The sequence below is a fragment of the Ovis canadensis genome, chromosome 1 (genome assembly GCF_042477335.2).
Source record: "Ovis canadensis isolate MfBH-ARS-UI-01 breed Bighorn chromosome 1, ARS-UI_OviCan_v2, whole genome shotgun sequence".
Classification (NCBI taxonomy): Eukaryota; Metazoa; Chordata; class Mammalia; order Artiodactyla; family Bovidae; genus Ovis; species Ovis canadensis.
The window spans coordinates 276,420,929-276,441,445 of NC_091245.1; the positions used below are offsets into that span (position 1 = coordinate 276,420,929).

The 20,517-nt window shown below is 38.6% G+C and overlaps 1 protein-coding gene across 8 annotated transcripts in view; it reads right to left on the bottom strand.

Annotated features, from left to right (window-relative positions):
• ANKRD28 (ankyrin repeat domain 28) overlaps positions 1 to 20,517 on the bottom strand; it is a 213,084-nt gene that overhangs the window by 88,249 nt on the left and 104,318 nt on the right. For 3 of the 8 annotated variants that reach the window (XM_069568341.1, XM_069568358.1, XM_069568349.1), the window contains exon 3: positions 18,672 to 18,709. The exons of the other annotated variants lie outside the window; for them this stretch is intronic. In XM_069568341.1, the coding sequence (XP_069424442.1) occupies positions 18,672 to 18,683 (12 nt within the window). In that variant the 5' untranslated portion in view covers positions 18,684 to 18,709. The remainder of the gene's footprint in view (positions 1 to 18,671; positions 18,710 to 20,517) is intronic. 8 annotated transcript variants of the gene reach the window in all.

The following is a 20,517-nucleotide window of genomic DNA, read 5'->3' on the forward strand; positions in this document are numbered from 1 at the left end:
TCCAGGCTAGGATAGTAGAATGAGCTGCCACTTCCTTCTCCAGGGGATCCTCCTGACCCAGGGATCAAACCTACATCTCTTGAGTCTCTTGCATTAATAGGTGGATTCTTTACCACTGAGCCACCTGGGAAGCCCATACAATACGAATAACATACCTTATCTGCGTTAATCAACTGCTTATGTTATTGGTAAGGCATCCAGTAAGTTATTAGTATTAAGTTTTAGATAAATCAAAAAACATACATGAATTTTCAGCTGCACCTGCTGGGTGCAGAGTAGAGGTTCAGCTCAGTTCAGTCGCTCAGTCGTGTCCGACTCTTTGCGACCCCATGAATCGCAGCACACCAGGCCTCCCTGTCCATCATCAACTCCCGGAGTTCACTCAAACTCACATCCATCGAGTCGGTGATGCCATCCAGCCATCTCATCCTCTGTCATCCCCTTCTCCTCCTGCCCCTAATCCCTCCCAGCATCAGAGTCTTTTCCAATGAGTCAACTCTTCGCATGAGGTGGCCAAAGTACTGGAGTTTCAGCTTTAGCATCATTCCTTCCAAAGAAATCCCAGGGCTGATCTCCTTCAGAATGGACTGGTTGGATCTCCTCGCAGTCCAAGGGACTCTCAACAGTCTTCTCCAACACCACACTTCAAAAGCATCAATTCTTTGGCGCTCAGCCTTCTTCACAGTCCAACTCTCACATCCACACATGACCACAGGAAAAACCATAGCCTTGACTAGACGGACCTTAGTTGGCAAAGTAATGTCTCTGCTTTTGAATATACTATCTAGGTTGGTCATAACTTTCCTTCCAAGGAGTAAGTGTCTTTTAATTTCATGGCTGCAATCAACATCTGCAGTGATTTTGGAGCCCAAAACAATAAAGCCTGACACTGTTTCCATTGTTTCCCCATCTATTTCCCATGAAGTGATGGGACCAGATGCCATGACCTTAGTTTTCTGAATGCTGAGCTTTAAGCCAATTTTTTCTCTCTCCTCTTTCATCAAGAGGCTTTTGAGTTCCTCTTCACTTTCTGCCATTAAGGGTGGTGTCATCTGCATATCTGAGGTTATTGATATTTCTCCCAGCAATCTTGATTCCAGCTTGTGCTTCTTCCAGCCCAGCGTTTCTCATGATGTACTCTGCATAGAAGTTAAATAACCAGGGCAACAATATACAGTCTTGACGTACTCCTTTTCCTGTGTGGAACCAGTCTGTTGTTCCATGTCCAGTTCTAACTGTTGCTTCCTGACCTGCATATAGGTTTCTCAAGAGGCAGGTCAGGTGGTCTGGGATTCCCATCTCTTTCAGAATTTTCCACAGTTTCTTGTGATCCACACAGTCAAAGGCTTTGGCATAGTCAATCAAGCAGACATAGATGTTTTTCTGGAACTCTCTTGCTTTTTCGATGATCCAGTGGATGTTAGCGATTTGATCTCTGGGTAGAGGTGGGTGCCCTTTATTCCCATGCTGTTCAAGGATCAACTGCATTTAAGTACCAGGGATAGTACTGGGCATGAATGTCTGTACTCCCGCACTTCTGAAAACACTTAAGAAAATATATACCCAACAGTTCACCAATGAGTACATAGTAAGTCAGCTATATTAACACAGCAACAGATGCTTTACAAACCCTAATCTCAGTACAACAAATGCAAGCCAAACTTTAAAAACTTCATAGCAGTAAAATGGACGCTTAATAAATATCTGCTGGTTTTTATCAAACTCACAGGCAAATCTCATAAGACAGATAAAAATTAAAGTCAATGAGTAGCATAATTCAAAACTGAAAGGAACCTGAAATGTTTAGCTTTTGACAGTAACAATCATTCTGGATAACAGACAAGGAGATTTTACCTGACCTTCAATCATCCTTGTAAAAGGTCACAGTTATAAAAATATTCTAGGGAAGTTGGGGAAGGGGGAAAAGGCGGCAAAGAAGAGGGTGAAAGTTATTCTCTTGGTTTAATATGTTATTAATGAGATTTTGAAAATAGCACCATCTTTTAGGACAGAAAATGTTTACAGTTCTTTAATTGTATCCTCTTATTTTTCAAGTACAGGAAAACATCAATTAAAAATGGTTTTAAAATAAAAAGGTCTCCTCTCAGAAGGGCAGGGACAACACTGGTTGTCTCAGCAGCTCAATGACATCAATGAGGTCTCTCTCAGAAATCCTACCTGTCCACTTTGCTGCCAACCACAACTATATGTTCCAACCACAGTGTAAAGGCCCATCTCAAGCTGGTTCACCTCAGACCACATCCAGCAACTATCCAGTAGCAGAGGTCATCTACTCCCTGTGTGTCTACTGTAATTAATTACTTAATGGAATTTCAAAAACAGTTTTAGGTTTTAAACACATCAATATATGACAATCACTCAAAGTCAGAACCTTAGGGTTCACTCTTGATGCTGTAAATTCTATGGGTTTGGACAGATGTTTAATGGTATTTATGTATCTATCATGATGGTATCAGAGCATTTTCACTGCCCTAGAAATCCCATGTGCCCTGCCTATTCATTCCCACCCCCTAGCAACCCCTCATGTTTATAATGTCTCCACAGTTTTAACTTTTCCAGAAAGTCATACAGTTGGAATCATACAGTATGTAGCCTTTACGACTGGTTTCTTCATGTCTTTTCATGGCTCGACAGCTCATTTGTTTTTAGTGCTGAATAATAATCTATTATTTATCCATTTACCTACTAAAGGACATCTTTGTTGTCATTGTTGTTCAGTCACTCAGTCGTGTCCAACTCTGCGATTCCGTGGACTGCAGCATACCAGGACTCCCTGTCCTTTACCACCTCCTAGAGTTTGCTCAAACTCATGTCCATTGGGTTGGTGATGCCATCTAACCATCTTGTCCTCTGTCGCCCCTTCTCCTCCTGCCCTCAATCTTTCCCAGCATCAGGGTCTTGTACACTGAGTTGGCTCTTCACATCAGGTGGCCAAAGCACTGGAGTTTCAGCTTCAGCACCAGTCCATCCAATCAATGTTCAGGACTGATTTCCTTTAGGATTGACTGGTTTGATCTTCTTGCTGTCCAAGGGACTCTGAAGAGTCCTCTCCAACAGCACAGTTTAAAAGCATCAATTCTTCAGCCTTCAGCCTTCTTTATGGTCCAGCTCTCACGTCTGTACATGACCACTGGAGAAACCACAGGTGTGACGAGACGGCCTTTGTCGGCAAAGAGGTGCCTCTGCTTTCTAACACGCTAAGTGTGTCACCACTTTTCTCCAAGGAGCAGGTGTCTTTTAATTTCATGGCTGCAGTCACTGTCGGCAGTGATTGCAGTGCCCAAGAAAATAAAGTCTATCACTGTTTCCATTATTTCTCCGTCTATTTGCCATGAAGTGATGGGACTGGATGCCTTCATCTTGATTTCTGAATGTTGAGTTTTAAGCCAGCCTTCTCACTCTCCTCTCACTCTCATCAAGAGGCTCTTTAGTTCCCTTCACTTTCTGCCGAAAGGTTAACGTCATCTGCGTAGCTGAGGCTGTCGATATTTCTCTGGCTATTTTGATTCCAGTCTATGCTTCATCCAGCCCACTGGGTTGCTTCCAAGTTTTACACCTTCCTTCACAGTCTGTATGCCATTTATTTCCTTCCCTGTTGTTTCCACATTGGCCAGAACTTTCAGGATGATGTTGAGAAGAAGCTATAAAAGGGAACACTCTTGTCTTACACCCAATCTTAGTGGGAAAGGTTTGAGTTTCTCACCGTTAGCTGTAGATTTTTTTGTCGACATTCTTTATCAAGTTGAGGTAGTTCCCCCATTATTCCTAAGCTTAAGGAGAGACTTTATCACAAAGGTGTTGGATTTTGTCAAACACTTTTTCTGCACTACAGATATGATTTTGTGATTTTCTTTTTTAGCCTGTTGATATGAGAGTTTACATGAATTAACTTTCAAAGGTTAAACCAGACTTGCATAGTTGGCATAAATCCCAATTGACCACGTTGTAGAATTCTTCTTCCATATTGTTGTATTTGGTTCGTTAACATTTTGTTGAGAAACTTTCACATCTTATGTTCATGAGATACTGGTCTGTATTTTTCTTTTCTTATACTGTTTTTGTCTCGTTTTCATATTAGGGTAATGCTGGCCTCAAAGAATGAGTTAGAAAATATTCCCTCTGCTTCTTGCCTTTGAGAGAGACTGTAGAGAACTGGTATAATTTATTAAGTGTTTAGTAGAATTCATCAGTGAATCTGTCTGGGCCTGGTGCTGTTTTAGGTTATTAATTGTTGACTCAATTTCTTAATAGATATAGCCTATTTGTACTGTCTGTTTCTTGAGAGAGTCTCAGCAAAAGAGTTTTTCAAAGGAACTGTCTCTTTCATCTAGGTTGTCCAATTTCTGGGCACAGAGTTGTTTGCTCCACTCCTTTATAATCCTTCTCAGGTCCACAGGCCCCACAGTGACAGCCCTTCTTTCATTTCTGATATTAGTAATCTGTGCCCCTCTCCTTTTTTTCTTAGCTGGTGGAGGCTTATCTATTTTGTCAATCTTTTTAAAGAACTAGCTTTTCTTTTCACTGAAAACAGAAAATCAATAGAGAAAAATCAATTTAGTTGACTTTTGCTCTAATTCTATTTCTTATGCTTTTTTTGGATTTAACTTGCTCTTCCTTTCCTAGTTTCCTAAAAGCTTAGATTACTAATCTTCTCTTCTAATATGTACATTCAATGGTGTAAGTTTCCAGAAAAAGCAATGCTTTCATTGCAAGCAATGCTTTCATTGCATCCTCCAAATTTTGATAAGCTGCGCTTTCACTCTCAACACAAAATCTTTTATATTTCACTTGAGATTTCCTCCATGGCCCATTGTTATTCAGAAGTTTGTTGCTTTAATCTGCATGTATTTCGGATTTTCCAGTTAACTTTCTGTTAGTGACTTCTAGTTTAATTCCATTTTGTTCTGAGAGCAGACATTACATAATTTCTATTCTTTTGGATTTGTTAAAGAAAGTGTGTTTTATGGCCTAGAATGTGTTCTATCATGGTAAATATTTCATGTGAACTTAGAAGGATGTATACTCTGAAGCTGTTGGATGAAGCAGTCTACAGATGTCAACTATATCCAGCTGTTTGACAGCGCTACTGATTATGTCCTTACTCATTTTTTACTACTTGATCTGTTTCTGATAGAGGAGTGTTGGAGTCTCCATCTCTAATAGTTGGTTCATCTATTTTCCCCCTGCAGTTCAATCAGTTTTTCTCTCACATAGTTTGATACTCTATTCTTAGGTGCATACATATTAAGGATTGTTATGTCTTCCCAAAGAATGGACCTGTTATGCCTATATAAGGCCCTTCTTTATCCCTGATAACTTTCCCTGCTTTGAAGTATATTGTATCTGAAATTTATATGGCTACTTCTGCTTTGTCCTTTTTTTAAAATTGAAATATAGTGATTTATAATGTTCTGTTAATTTCTGCTGCACATCAAAGTAATTTCAGTTATATACAAATACATATATATGAAGTGAAGTGTTAGTCACTCAGTTGGGTCCAACTCTTTGTGACCCCATGGACTATAGCCCACCAGGCTCCTCTGTCCTTGGGATTCTTCAGGCAAGAATACTGGAGTGGGTTGCCATTTCCCTTTCCAAGGGATCTTCCCAATTTAGGAATTGAACCCAGGTTTCCTGCGTTGCAGGCAGATTCTTTACTGTCTGAGCTATAATGTATATATATTACATACACACACACACACACACACACACACTCTTTTTAGTGCTATTTTCCATTATGGTTTATCTCAGGACACTGAGTATAGTTCCCTATGCTATACAGTAGGACCTTGTTGTTTATGGTTTCCTGCATTGCAGGCAGATTTTTTTTTACTATCTGAGCTATAATGTATATATACTATACACACACACACACACACACACACACACACACACACACTCTTTTTAGTGCTATTTTCCATTATGGTTTATCTCAGGACACTGAGAAGGATCTTGTTGTTTATCCATTCTATATATAATAGTTTGCATCTGTTAATCCCAAACCTCCAGTCTATCCCTCCTCCATCCACTCTCCTCCTTGACAGCCACAAGTCTGTCTCTCTATGCCTGTGAGTCTGTTTATGTTTTGTGGATATGTTCATTTATGTCAGGTTTTAGATTCCATATATAAGTGGTATCATATGTATTTGTCTGACTTACTTCACTCAGTATGATCATATCTAGATCCAACCATGTTGCTGTAAACGGCATTATTTCATTCTTTTTTTATGGCTGAGTGGTATTCAACTGCATATTTGAGCCACATTTTCTTTATTCATTATCTGTTGATGAACAACAAGGTTGTGTCCATGTCTTGGTTACTGTGAATAGTTATGAGCACAGGGGTGCATATATCTTTATGAACTGTAGTTTTGTCTGGGTATATGCCCAGAAGTGGGATTGCTGGATCATATGGGGTAACTGTTCTTAATTTTTTGAGGTACTGGCATAATATTTCCACAGTGGCTATACCAACCTACATTCTCATACTTCTGCTTTCTTTTGATTAGTGTTAGCATGGTATTTTTTTTCTTCATCCATTTACTTTTATTTATGTCTTTCTGTTTAAAGTGGGTTTCCTATACACAACATATTGCTGTTCTTCAATCCTTCAGTTCAGTTCAGTAGCTCAGTCGTGTCCGACTCTTTGCGACCCCATGAATCGCAGCACGCCAGGCCTCCCTGTCCATCACCAACTCCCGGAGTTCACTCAGACTCACGTCCATCGAGTCAGTGATGCCATCCAGCCATCTCATCCTCGGTCGTCCCCTTCTCCTCCTGTCCCCAATCCCTCCCAGCAACAAAGTCTTTTCCAATGAGTCAACTCTTTGCATGAGGTGGCCAAAGTACTCAAGTTTCAGCTTTAGCATCATTCCTTCCAAAGAAATCCCAGGGTTGATCTCCTTCAGAATGGACTAGTTGGATCTCCTTGCAGTCCAAGGGACTCTCAAGAGTCTTCTCCAACACCACAGCTCAAAAGCATCGGCTTTCTTATCTCTTCTTGCTATTCTTTGGAACTCTGCATTCAGATGCTTGTATCTTTCCTTTTCTCTTTGGCTTTTCACTTCTCTTCTTTTCACAGCTATTTGTAAGGCTTCCCCAGACAGCCATTTTGCTCTTTTGCATTTCTTTTCCATGGGGATGGTCTTGATCCCTGTCTCCTGTACAATGTCACGAACCTTGTTCCATAGTTCATCAGACACTCTGTCTATCAGATCTAGGCCCTTCAATCTATTTCTCACTTCCACTTGCAACCCCATGGACTGCAGCATGCCAGGCTTCCCTGTCTTTCACTATCTCCCAGAGCTTGCTCAAACTCATGTCTGATGAACTGGTGAGGGCATCCAACCATCTCATCTTCTGTAGCCCCCTTCTCCTCCTGCCTTCAATCCTTCCCAGCATTAGGGTCTTTTCGAATGAGTTGGATCTCCGCATCAGGTGGCCAAAGTATTGGAGCTTCATCTACTGCATCAGTCCTTTCAATGAATATTCAGGGTTGATTTCCTTTAGGATTGAATGGTTTGACCTCTTTGCTATCCAAGGAACTCTCAAGAGTTGTCTCCAGTACCAGAGTTTAAAAGCAACTTTCCATTGGCTCATTTAGAGCACTGACTACTGATACACTTGGATTAATATTTACTATATTCATTACACTTTTTCCCTCATTCTTTATTTCTATTTTTATCTTCAACTCTTTTCCTGCCTTTTGCAGTTTTACTTGAGCATGAATTTAATAAAAATCCATTTTCTCTACATTCTTAGCCTACCAGTTGCACTTTAAAATAATTTTAATGGTTGGACTAGAGATTACTGCACACATTTCCAGCCAATCTATCTACTTTCATAGGTACTTTCAGTTCTGTTAGAAACAAAGTAACCCTGATTCCTCAGCCTGACCACAAAGTCAGACCTCTGCCCATCAGAAGGAGGGGCAAAATTAATGAACACTAAGAAGCCAAAGTTTCTGCTACTTTGAGTTTGCTAGACAATGTGGTATGAGGAAAATATCAGAAGAAGCAAGACACCGATTAGAGAAGAAAGTCAAAGCAATTTTGTGACAACCCACTGAAAAGAAAAATGTAATGAAAGAAAAAAGAATCATTAGCTGTATTATAAGCTAAAATGTGACCAAGCATCCCGTTGTCACCCCTAAAATCACTGTGAAATAACCCAGGCTTCAGAGATATATTATAATTCACAGAGCAAATAGAATAGTTCGCAGAGCTGTCACCACTGCAGACAAAACAGCCTCAGAGATCATCTAGTTCAAGTGCTTTATCTTACAAATGAGAAAAACAGGTTCAGAGAGGCTGAGCCTTGGAAGGGCACACAGGCTAGCATCTGGTTTGTCTGACTTAGGAGCCACGGTTCTCTTGCTATTACATTCTGAATCTCTTTACCTTCTTACAGTTTAATAAGTTAACCGCACCAATGTGGTAGCTAGCATTCTTTATATTCATGTGTTTAGCTGTAAATATCTGCACATATTTGGATTTTGGAAAATAATATATTTAAAAAATCATAGCAGTGGGCTTCCCTGGTGGTATGGTAGGTAAGGATTTGTCTGCCAATGCAGGGTACATGGGCTTGACCCCGGCCCAGGAAGACTCCACACGACGTGGAGCAATGTAAGCCGTGGGCCACAAGTACTGAAGCGAGAAGGCTCAAGAGCTGGCGCTCTGCATCCAGAGGAGCCACCGCACTGAGAAGCCAGTGTGCCACGATCAAGAGCAGCCCCTGCTCACCCAAGCAGAGCAAGCCAAGACAGCAACGAGAGCCAGCGAGCCAAAAGCAGATAGATGCATAGCTTTTAAAGCAGTAACAAAGGACTCATTACTATCCCATAACTGTAGAAATGTGGTCCCACTTTAGAAAAAATTTCCATATAGCATGACAACCTTAATGTTCTTTTTTATAGCCCTCTATCTGTGGTAATTACAATTATGAAGTGAAACTCACAGTACAAAGTCCAAGAATAAGAGACATTTTCAGTTCTTACAAAAGAATCACATAAAACATGAGACTCAATCGTTAGATAATTTAAACACTAAATATCACATTGCTTACTAGAAAATACATGTAACTGAAAGTTAACATTAAAATTTATTAAATTAATGCTTATTAAAACATTTATTAAAATTATTAGCAGTTTTTTATGGTTAGTAAACAAGAAATGGGCTTTCCTGGTGGCTCAGCTGGTAAAAGATCCGACTGCAATGTGGGAGACCTGGATTCGACCCCTCAGTTGGGAAGATCCTCTGGAGAAGGGAACGGTTACCCACTCCAGCATCTTGGCCTGGAGAAGTTCATAGACTGGATCGTCCATGATGTGGGAAAGAGTCAGACATGACTGAGCGACTTTCACTTTCACTTTCAAATAAGGAAGATACACACAACAATTCATCGTATTTCTTGGTAAAGCTTACTTTGAACAGTCTCTGTTTATAAACAAATATTTTAAATAAGGCTAACTCAAACATGCCCTCACTCAACTATAAGTATTAATCTTCAGCACGAGATAACATTTTATATTATCAGCAGCTTGAGAAAAAGAAATCTAGTCACAAATATATGCATATGTCCTAAGGTCATGATATTTAACTATTAAATCAAATGCACATTCTCAATTAATAGATAATCTAAGTATGTTCCACCAGCAAATTACATGTATTATATATAACCTTAAACATTAATTTAGAATAGGGCTAAAAAATCAACTAAGAATCAGATTTCACAGATACTATTAAGGGAGTGGTCTTCATCCTGATTTGAAATATACCAGTTAAAATCATTAGATACACTAGAAAGATCTGATCTTATCTCGAAAATCCTATGCTTGAACTCTACCACGGTGAGTAAATACAAACATGGCTTTTTGTGGTGGGTAAGAACCAATGTGGCTCTGTAAATGTACGACACACAGAAACCTCTTCTGGGTGTGGGAAACAAAATGACCAACTTTATTAAATGGGTTTATGAAAATGTATTAAAGTCAAGTCTATGCGGTAGCATTTTACTTATTAAGTGATTTTGTTATTAAGTGACTTATATAATTAATATTTTTTTCCATTCAGCAGCTGAACCAAAAGGAAGACTTTCCCCAGTTACATAACAAGAGTTGTCAATACCTTTAAAGAAATTATCCTTGTATTCAGTAAGATTTTCACCATAACTATCTGTTCTAATACAATATCAATTTGGGAAAATATACAAAAATTAACATTTGTGTCACTGGAGCCCTAGAAGGAGAGTAGAAAGAAACTAAGAAAAGAAAAAAATTCTGAAGAAATAACAGTTGGAACTTTCACAATTTTTGGTAAAGATATAAACTTATACATTCAATACATTTAGTGAACAACAAATAGGATAAATGGAAAGAAAACCATGCTGAGACACACCATTATCAAACTGTTAAACCCAATGGTAAAGAAAAATTGTTTTTCTCAGGCTACTTTTAAAGAAAAGTTACATATGAAATAAATACTCAAATACTGTAGATTTCTTATCAAAAACCAGGGAGGCCAGAAGACTGAAAAAAAAATTAAAAAATAAAAACCTGTCAAATAAGAATTCTGTATGACATGAAAGGATCTTTTAGAAATGAAGGCAAAATAAAAACATTCTCAGATAAAACAGAACTAAAGGAAATTAACTCCCAGCTGACTTGGTCTATAAGAAATGCTAAAGGAAGTTTTTTCAGGCTGAAGGGAAATGCTACCAGAGGGAAACAGACCTTCAAATGTGAAGGAAGCAGGATTTACTGAAAGCAAGGAGTTTACCGTTATCTGGGAAGGACTTCAGTGTGCTACACTGTATTACATGGCAAATCTAACACAGAGTGGGGAGTAAGGATTTTTGGATTTCTTTAAATTTGAGGTGGTAAAATTGACTGAAAAGATATATATTTATGTTACAATCCCTAGAACAACTACTATGAAAATAGTAAAGATATGGTCAAAATGCCATTAGGCATGCAAAAATAGTATATCCAAATAATCCAAAAGAAGGAAAGAGGGAACAAAGGAGCAAAAATTAAAAGGGATGGACAAAATTAACAGAATCCAGCCATATCAATAAACACATTAAATGCAATGAGCTGAACACAACAGGGTCAAGTCATGAAACAACAAAACAAAAGCAGAAAGCCATCAACAACATTAATGTCTTCATGCCTGATAACAGCTTCAGAGTGCATGGAAGCGAAAGATGATTTTATCAGGAAGGGACAGACAGATAATCTACAATTATGAAAAACTTCAGCATGTCTCTCCCAGTATCAAAAAAGAAGCACCAAAAAGAACAAGTAAATAGAAAAATTAGCAGAGATACAGATGACCTAAACAATGCTATTAATCAATTAAGCCAGTGTTTACAGAATGCTACAGAACATTCCACCTAAGAACAAAAGAATATACATTATTCTTAACTGCACTTAACACATTCAGCAATGCAGACCATATTCTGGGCCAAAACCTGTAACTTAACACAATAAAATAAAATGAAAGCATACAAAGGATGTGCTCTGGCCATGAGAGAACTAGACCAGAAGTCAGTGAGAGAAAGACACTGGGAAATCCCCAAATATTCGAAAATCAAAATATATTCTTTAATAGTAAAGCATATTGAATAAAAGGGGAAAACTAATTCTAAATATCCCATGTAAAGAGGAAATCTAATAGGACATTAGAAAGCATTTTGAACTGAATGAAAATGAAAATATATCAAAATTGTGATATGGAAATTAAAGCAGTATTCAGAGGACAATTTACATATTAAATGTTTCTAGCACAAAAGAGAAGGCAATGGCAACCCACTCCAGTACTCTTGCCTGGAAAATCCCATGGATGGAGGGTCCTGGTAGGCTGCAGTCCATGGGGTCGCTAGGAGTCGGACATGACTCAGTGACTTCACTTTCACTTTTCACTTTCAAGCACTGGAGAAGGAAATGGCAATCCACTCCAGCGTTCTTGCCTGGAGAATCCCAGGGATAGGGGAGCCTGGTGGGCTGCCGTCTCTGGGGTCGTACAGAGTCGGACACGACTGAAGCAACTTACCAGCAGCAGCACAAAAGAAGTTCTCCCAAAAGTAGGAAGTCAAGAGACACCTGGAGTAACAGGCAAATTTGCCTTGGAACGCGGAATGAAGCAGGGCAAAGACTAATCGAGTTTTGCCAAGAGAATGCACTGGTCACAGCAAACACCCTCTTCCAACAACACAAGAGAAGACTCTACACATGGACATCACCAGATGGTCAACACCGAAATCAGATTAATTATATTCTCTGCAGCAAAAGATGGAGAAGCTCTATACAGTCAACAAAAACAAGACCAGGAGCTGACTGTGGCTCAGATCATGAACTCCTTATTACCAAATTCAGACTTAAATTGAAGAAAGTAGGGAAAACTGCTAGACCATTCAGGTATGACCTAAATCAAATCCCTTATGATTATACAGTAGAAGTGAGAAATAGATTTAAGGGCCTAGATCTGATAGATAGAGTGCCTGATGAACTATGGAATGAGGTTCTGACACTGTACAGGAGACAGGGATCAAGACCATCCCCATGGAAAAGAAACGCAAGAAAGCAAAATGGCTGTCTGGGGAAGCCTTACAAATAGCTGTGAAAAGAAGACAAGCGAAAAGCCAAGGAGAAAAGATACAAGCATCTGAATGCAGAGTTTCAAAGAATAGCAAGAAGAGATAAGAAAGCCTTCTTCAGCGATCAATGCAAAGAAATAGAGGAAAAGAACAGAATGGGAAAGACTAGAGATCTCTTCAACAAAATTAGAGATACCAAGGGAACATTTCATGCAAAGATGGGCTTGATAAAGGAGAGAAATGGTTGGACCTCACAGAAGCAGAAGATATTAAGAACAGGTGGCAAGAATACACAGAAGAACTATACAAAAAAGATCTTCACGACCTGGATAATCATGATGGTGTGATCATTCATCTAGAACCAGACATCTTGGAATGTGAAGGCAAGTGGGCCTTAGAAAGCATCACTACGAACAAAGCTAGTGGAGGTGATGGCATTCCAGTTGAGCTGTTTCAAATCCTGAAAGATGATGCTGTGAAAGTGCTGCACTCAATATGCCAACAAATTTGGAAGACTCAGCAGTGGCCACGGGACTGGAAAAGGTCAGTTTTCATTTCAATCCCAAAGAAAGGCAATGCCAAAGAATGCTCAAACTACTGAACAACTGCACTCATCTCACACGCTAGTAAAGTAATGCTCAAAATTCTCCAAGCCAGGCTTCAGCAATACGTGAACAGCGAACTTCCAGATGTTCAAGCTGGTTTTAGAAAAGGCAGAGGAACCAGAGATCCAATTGCCAACATCTCCTGGATCATGGAGAAAGCAAGAGATTTCCAGAAAAACATCTAATTCTGCTTTATTGACTATGCCAAAGCCTTTGACTGTGTGGATCACAAGAAACTGTGGAAAATTCTAAAAGAGATGGGAATACCAGACCACCTGACCTGCCTCTTGAGAAATCTGTATGCAGGTCAGGAAGCAACAGTTAGAACTGGACATGGAACAACAGACTGGTTCCAAATAGGAAAAGAAGTACGTCAAGGCTATATACTGTCACCCTGTTTATTTAACTTCTATGCAGAGTACATCATGAGAAATGCTGGGCTGCAAGAAGCACAAGCTGGAATCAAGATTGCCGGGAAAAATATCAATAACCTCAGATATGCAGATGACACCAGCCTTATGGCAGAAAGTGAAGAGGAACTCAAAAGCCTCTTGATGAAAGTGAAAGAGGAGAGTGAAAAAGTTGGCTTAAAGCTCAACATTCAGAAAACGAAGATCATGGCATCTGGTCCCATCATTTCATGGCAAATAGATGGGGAAACAGTGGAAACAGTGTCAGACTTTATTTTTAGGGGCTCCAGAATCACTGCAGATGGTGATTGCAGCCATGAGATTAAAAGACGCTTACTCCTTGGAAGAAAAGTTATGACCAACCTAGATAGCATATTCAAAAGCAGAGACATTACTTTGCCCACAAAGGTCCGTCTAGTCAAGGCTATGGTTTTTCCAGTAGTCCCTATATGGATGTGAGAGTTGGACTATAAAGAAAGCTGAGCGCCAAAGAATTGATGCTTTTGAACTATGGTGTTGGAGAAGACTCTTGAGAGTCCCTTGGACTGCAAGGAGATCCAACCAGTCCATTCTGGAGATCAACCCTGGGATTTCTTTGGAAGGAATGATGCTAAAGCTGAAACTCCAGTACTTTGGCCACCTCATGTGAAGAGCTGACTCATTGGAAAAAGATTCTGATGCTGGGAGGGATTGGGGGCAGGAGGAGAGAGGACGACCGAGGATGAGATGGCTGGATAGCATCACTGACTCGATGGACGTCAGTCTGAGTGAACTCCAGGAGTTGGTGATGGACAGGGAGGCCTGGCATGTTGCAATTCATGGGGTCGCAAAGAGTCGGACACGACTGAGTGACTGAACTGAACAAGGACCTGCTATATAGTACAGAATACTATACTCAAGATTTTGTAATAACCTGTTACAGTTAAACTAGATAAAGAACAGAAGCACCACAAAGCAAGCTGAAGAATAGTATTGATAAAGAATAGACATTAACGAAGGTGCAAACAGAAAAAGAGGGAAAATTAATGAATCCCAAAGCTAGTTCTTTGGAAAAAAATCATAAAACTGATAATCCTCTAGCAAGAATTACAAAAGAAGACACAAGCTTGCATCAGGAGTCAAAGAGGGGATTATCTATACCTTAAGGCATCAAAAAGATTAAAGGAATACTATGAAAAATTTTAACACAAAAATCCCACAATTTGGCAGCGTCCTTGGCAGCTCAGTGGTGAAGCACTCACCTGCCAACGCAGGAGACAAGGGCGCGTTCCCTGAATGGGACGATCCCACATGTCATGGAGCAAGGAAGCTTGGGTGCCTCAGCTGCCGACCTCTGGAGCCTGAGGGCCAAGACGCCGAAGCCGCGCCCAGAGCCCGTGCCCCGCAATGAGAGAAGCCACAGCAAGGAGAAGCCACGGGCTGCAAGGGGGCACTCCCCAAGGAGAGAGAAGCCCACATAGCGACAGACACCCAGTGCAGCCAATAACATAAGTAAACTTTCTTTTAATTCCACAATCTGGATGAAACAAGCACTTCCTAAGAGACATACAAATTACTCAAAGGAAAACAAACAAAAAACAGTAACCCAAATAGTCCTACATTTATTTTAAAAAGTTGAATTCATAGGTAAAAACACATTCTAAGACAGAAAACTTGAAACCCAGACAGTTTCAATGGCAAATTCTACTAAACATTTAAGGAAGAAATGATACAAATTTGAACATCATCTAGTAAGCAGAAAAGGAGGGAAGGCTTTCCAATTTATGAAGCCAGTATGTTATTATCCTGATACTCAAAACAGGCAAAGATATTACAAGAAAACCATAGATTAATGCCACTTTATCAACACAGACACAAGTACCCTCAAATAAATATGTATATAGCAGACTGAACCATGCAGCACGCTAGAGGAATACTGCGTCACAGACAAGCGGGGTTTATTTTGGGATCACAAGTCTCATTCAAACAGAACCAACATACTTCAACATATTTAGACTAAATAAGAAAAAAAAATCATCATTATCACATTTTTTAAAAAGTATTTTTTCATGATTAAAAAAAACTCTTAGCACACTAGGAATAAAAAGGAACTTCTATAACTTGATAAAGAGTATTTACAAAAATTACAGCTAATATCCTAAGATCAGGAACAAGGCAAGTTTGTCTATACTTTTGTCACTTCTATTCATTCTCATACTGGAAGTTCTAGTTGGCAAAGTCAAGAAAAAGAAATAAAAGGCATATAGATTAGGAAAGAAGAAATAAAACTGTCTCTATCCACAGATGGAGTATTATCTATAGAGAAAATCCCAAGGAATCTATTAAAAAAATCCTAGAGTGAGTTTAGAAAAATTGCTGAATGCAATGTTAACATACAAAAAGCAACTGTATTTCTAAATATTAGCAATTAACAACTACAAGTAAAAATAATTTTTTAAAAACTGTACATTTACAATATGAAAGAATGAAAGAATAAGATAACAGAAATGCTTAGATATGAATCTGACAAAAATTTTGCAAGATTTGTATGCTGAAAACCACAAAACATGAAAGAAATAAAGACAACCTGAATAGACAGAGAAACCATGTTCACAGATTGGAAGACTCATTATTGCTGACATAATAATTTGATCTATTGATCTATAGATCCAGTGCAAGCCTAATCAAAATCCCAGCAGGACTTATAGTAGATATAACCACCTCAGATTTATGAGGAAAGGCAAAGACTTTAAAATAGTGAAAGCAATTTTGATAGAACAGAACATAGCTGGGAGTCTCACACCACGTGATTTCAAGGATTACTACAAAGCTGCAATAATCAAGGCAGTATGGTATCAAAAGGGAGAGCCGTAAGCAGAATAAAGAGTTCAGAAATCAACTCACACAAATATAATCAACTGATTTTTGGCAAAAGTACAAAATCAATTGAATGGATATATAATCTTTTCAACAAATGGTTCTGGATACCTGTGTGCCAAAAACATTAACATTAATCTATACTTAATACCTAACACATATATTAACTCAAAAACATCATAGACCTAACTGCCATATCCAACATTTTAAAACGTCTAGAAAAAAAGACATGAGAAAACATGTAGGTTAGGCAAAGAGTTCTTGGATATGAAACCAAAAGCACAGTCCATGACACGGATATTTTAAACCTGATCAAAATGAAAAACTTTTGTTTAAAGGAAGATATCAGTTAAGAGGATAAAGACAAGACATACACTGGCAGAAAACATCTGTAAATCACACATCTGACAGAGAACTCGCATTTGCAATATATAAAGTACTTTCAAAATCCAAAAATAAGAAGAGAGTCCAACAAAATGGGGGTAATTGAATTGTGTTGGGACAATGCAGTATCCATTTGGAAAAGAAAAAGAAGAAAATCCACTAACTTATGTTATATGCCTAATTTAACTACAAGTGTATCATAAAGCTAAATTTAAAGAGTATAATGATAAAGCTATAAGAAACAAATACATTACCTTTGTGACTTAGGTTAAGGAAAGACTTCTTGAGGTAACAAAAACTCAAAATCATTAACAATAACGGAAAATGCTGAAAACCTTGACTACATTAAAATTAAGACCTCATGTTCAATGACACAATAAAGAATGAAAAGGCAAACTGGAATGGGAGACGGTATCTGTAAAACACACGGTTCACAAAGGGATCATATCCAGAACACATCAAGGGCTGCCACAAATCAGTAAGGAGAGAGAGAAGGAAAAAGAACAGGCGAGTGCTTTACAGGCACTTCATCTGTGTGAGTGCGCTCAGTCGTGTCTCTGTCTCTTTGCGACCCCGTGGACTGTAGCCCACCAGGCTCCTCTGTCCATGGGATGTCCCAGGCAGGAATACTGCAGTGGCTTGCCATTTCCTTCTCCAGGGCATCTTCCTGAGCCAGGGATAGAATCTGCATCCCCTGCATAGGCAGGTGGGTTCTTTACCATTGAGCCACCTGGGAAGCCCCAAGAGACTACACAAATGTCCAATGAACATCTAAAAAGGTGCCTGACACTATTAGAAAAAACAAACAAACAAACCTCTCCAACTTCATAAATAATAAGATACTACCACATACCACAGAATGGCTAAATAAGGAAGTATGACAAAAACCAAGAACATGGTTCAACTATGCGGACCAACAAGAATTCTCATACAGTGCTAATAGGAGTGTAAACTGTTTAAGAATATGACATTCTCTACTGAGTTGAATATATGCATAGTCTTAAATATCAGGAATTCTATGCCTACATCTATACCTTATAGAAATGCATGGTTATGGGCAACAGAAGACAAGCTTATGAACAACTGCATTGTTTACAAAAGGCGAAAACTGGAAACAACCCAACTATCCACCAACAGAAGAATACGGAAAAACCGTGGTGCAAGCATTCAGTGGAATATTATGAACAATCTTTAGCAACACATAACACAGGCAAATTTTTAAAATGAGATAGTTTCTGCAAAAGACCCAGATCCAGAAGAATACATGTGGTATGACTCATTTAATTAAACATGCAAAATTAAATTATATTGCTTAGGAAAGAATAATTAGGTGGCAAAATTATAAAAGAACACTAAGAAAGAGACTATAATAAAGTCAGGCTACTGGTCACACTGTGGTGTGGGAGGAGGCAGTTCTAATCACTAAGGGGCACCAAGGGCCCTTGTGAGGCGCCAGCATGTTCTGTTTCTTGATCTGGGTAGAGGTTACATTTAAATAATTCACTATATTCTCTACTTGTTTAATGTTTTAAGTGAGCTATATTTCATAATTTTAAAGAGATTAAAAGGAGAAAAATTCAGATATAAGTGCTTCAACATGCTTTCAAAATATCAATTAAAACACATTTAAACTAAGAGGAAACGTACATCAAGAAATTGGCAGAAGACACAGACTGAAATGATATTTCAGCTTCAGAAAAGTAGCTTCTTTTGTTGGTTTGTCAAGTTTCGCTCTCCTGAACTAATGTTTGAAATGAAAATGAAAGTCACCTGAGTATTGGAAAAGAAAGCTACTCACCCTTACACCCATGCCTTTCCCCCAACTATCATTTGGATCTACAAGGGAATTAAGAATAAAAATAGAAATTTTATTACCAGAAATTTGCACAAGGCAATCTGAAAAAATTCAAATAAAAGAATTAATGTAATACAGTTTCTATGTAAACAAAATCCCCAAATCCTCACTGTACATATCTAGCTTCCAAACTAATGATAAAAGCTTGACATAAAGCATTTTGTAACTGTTTTGTTATATACAAAGACAAATATATTTTTAAATGAATAGATAATTATTTTTTGAGCTTGTACAAAGGAATATGCTTCATTATCACTTGGGTAAGAAATATTCAAATCACTGAGTCTCTAGAAAAACTACTAAGGGAAAAAAATGATACATTAATAAAATATTTATGTAATTTACATGTTTTCCTCAAAAAGTAATTATACTAAGATATGAAAAAATATCTCAAGGTTTTATCATTATAATTTAATAAAAATGTATATTTGTTTAATTGACTCAAATCATTCACTTTCACAGTAGATATTCTAAAATTATCATCTAAAATATTTTATTTGTGAATACATGATTTGGGATGGGACATCAGAAGTTTCCTTTCCCAAATCTGACTCTGGCTAGTACAGGTTCTTCGGTTTATACAAAATTATCAGTGTATTAGGTAGCTAGACTTGTTTTCGTGTGCTGTTCTGGCAGCATGACCTGAATGAAAACTGAAGCCCATATCATCAAAAAATGGTTTTATTACACAGTTCTTGGCTTTATTAGGCAGTTCTTAACACAGAGTAACGTCCCTGAATCCCCTCTTCACCTGTGACCTTTCCATTGTTTCCTGTGCTGCTTTTGAGCTTTGCTCAGTAATCCTGCAAACTTTACTTTTATTTACTGATTATGAGTGAGACTTGTCATTAAACAGTAAAGTTTGGCTTTTGAGGGCTGACAGGGAAATGCAATGCTAAAAACTTAATTAAATGCCTTCCTTAAGAACCAGCGTCCATCCCTCAGCATTCAGGAAGCCTTTGGCAGAGAACAAAAAGCCACCTCCTGCCGTCCCCTTTAAGATCAGTATTCTTGACAGACCTCTAGCAGAATGGGGCATACAATAAGATTATTCTTTATAAGAGCCTTTGCTTGCCTGCATTTCAAGTGCATTTATTTTTTTGGTTTTGGTCCCCTCTTTTTTTTTTTTTTTAAAGCATTCACCCTTCCTCTGTTATAGTTATTTGAACTGTCTAAGCAAGTACTGATGGGAATACAAGAAAGGAAGCCAGTTTACCTTAGTAGGAGTTGGGCAACTGAGTAGTAGGGGGCTTCCCTGGTGGCTCAGTGGTAAAGAATCTGCCTGCCAATGCAGGACATGAGGGTTCAATCCCTGAAGAAGGAAATGGCAACCCGCTCCAGCATTCTTGCCCAGGAAATCCCATGGACAGAGAAGCCTAGTGGCCTAGAGTTCATGGAGTCACAGAGTCGAACACAACTTAAGAGATGAAACAACAACTGACAGAAGATTGCTCCTATCCACTAAAACCAAAACCAATACACGCCTGACACACAAAAAAAACACCGACAAACAACACAGCCAAACTCAAGACTATAAACCTGCTGAAGTCAAAGATTATGTCTTATTATTCATTCATTTCTAACACTATACAAATGGCTACACAGGACTGGAAGAGGTCAGTTTTCACTCTAATCCCAAAGAAAGGAAATGCCAAAGAACGTTCAAACTACCACACAACTGCACGCCTTCACACACTAGCAAAGTAATGCTCAAAATTCTCCAAGCGAGGCTTCAACAGTACGTGACCCAAGAACTTCCAGATGTTCAAAAGCTGGATTTTGAAAAGGC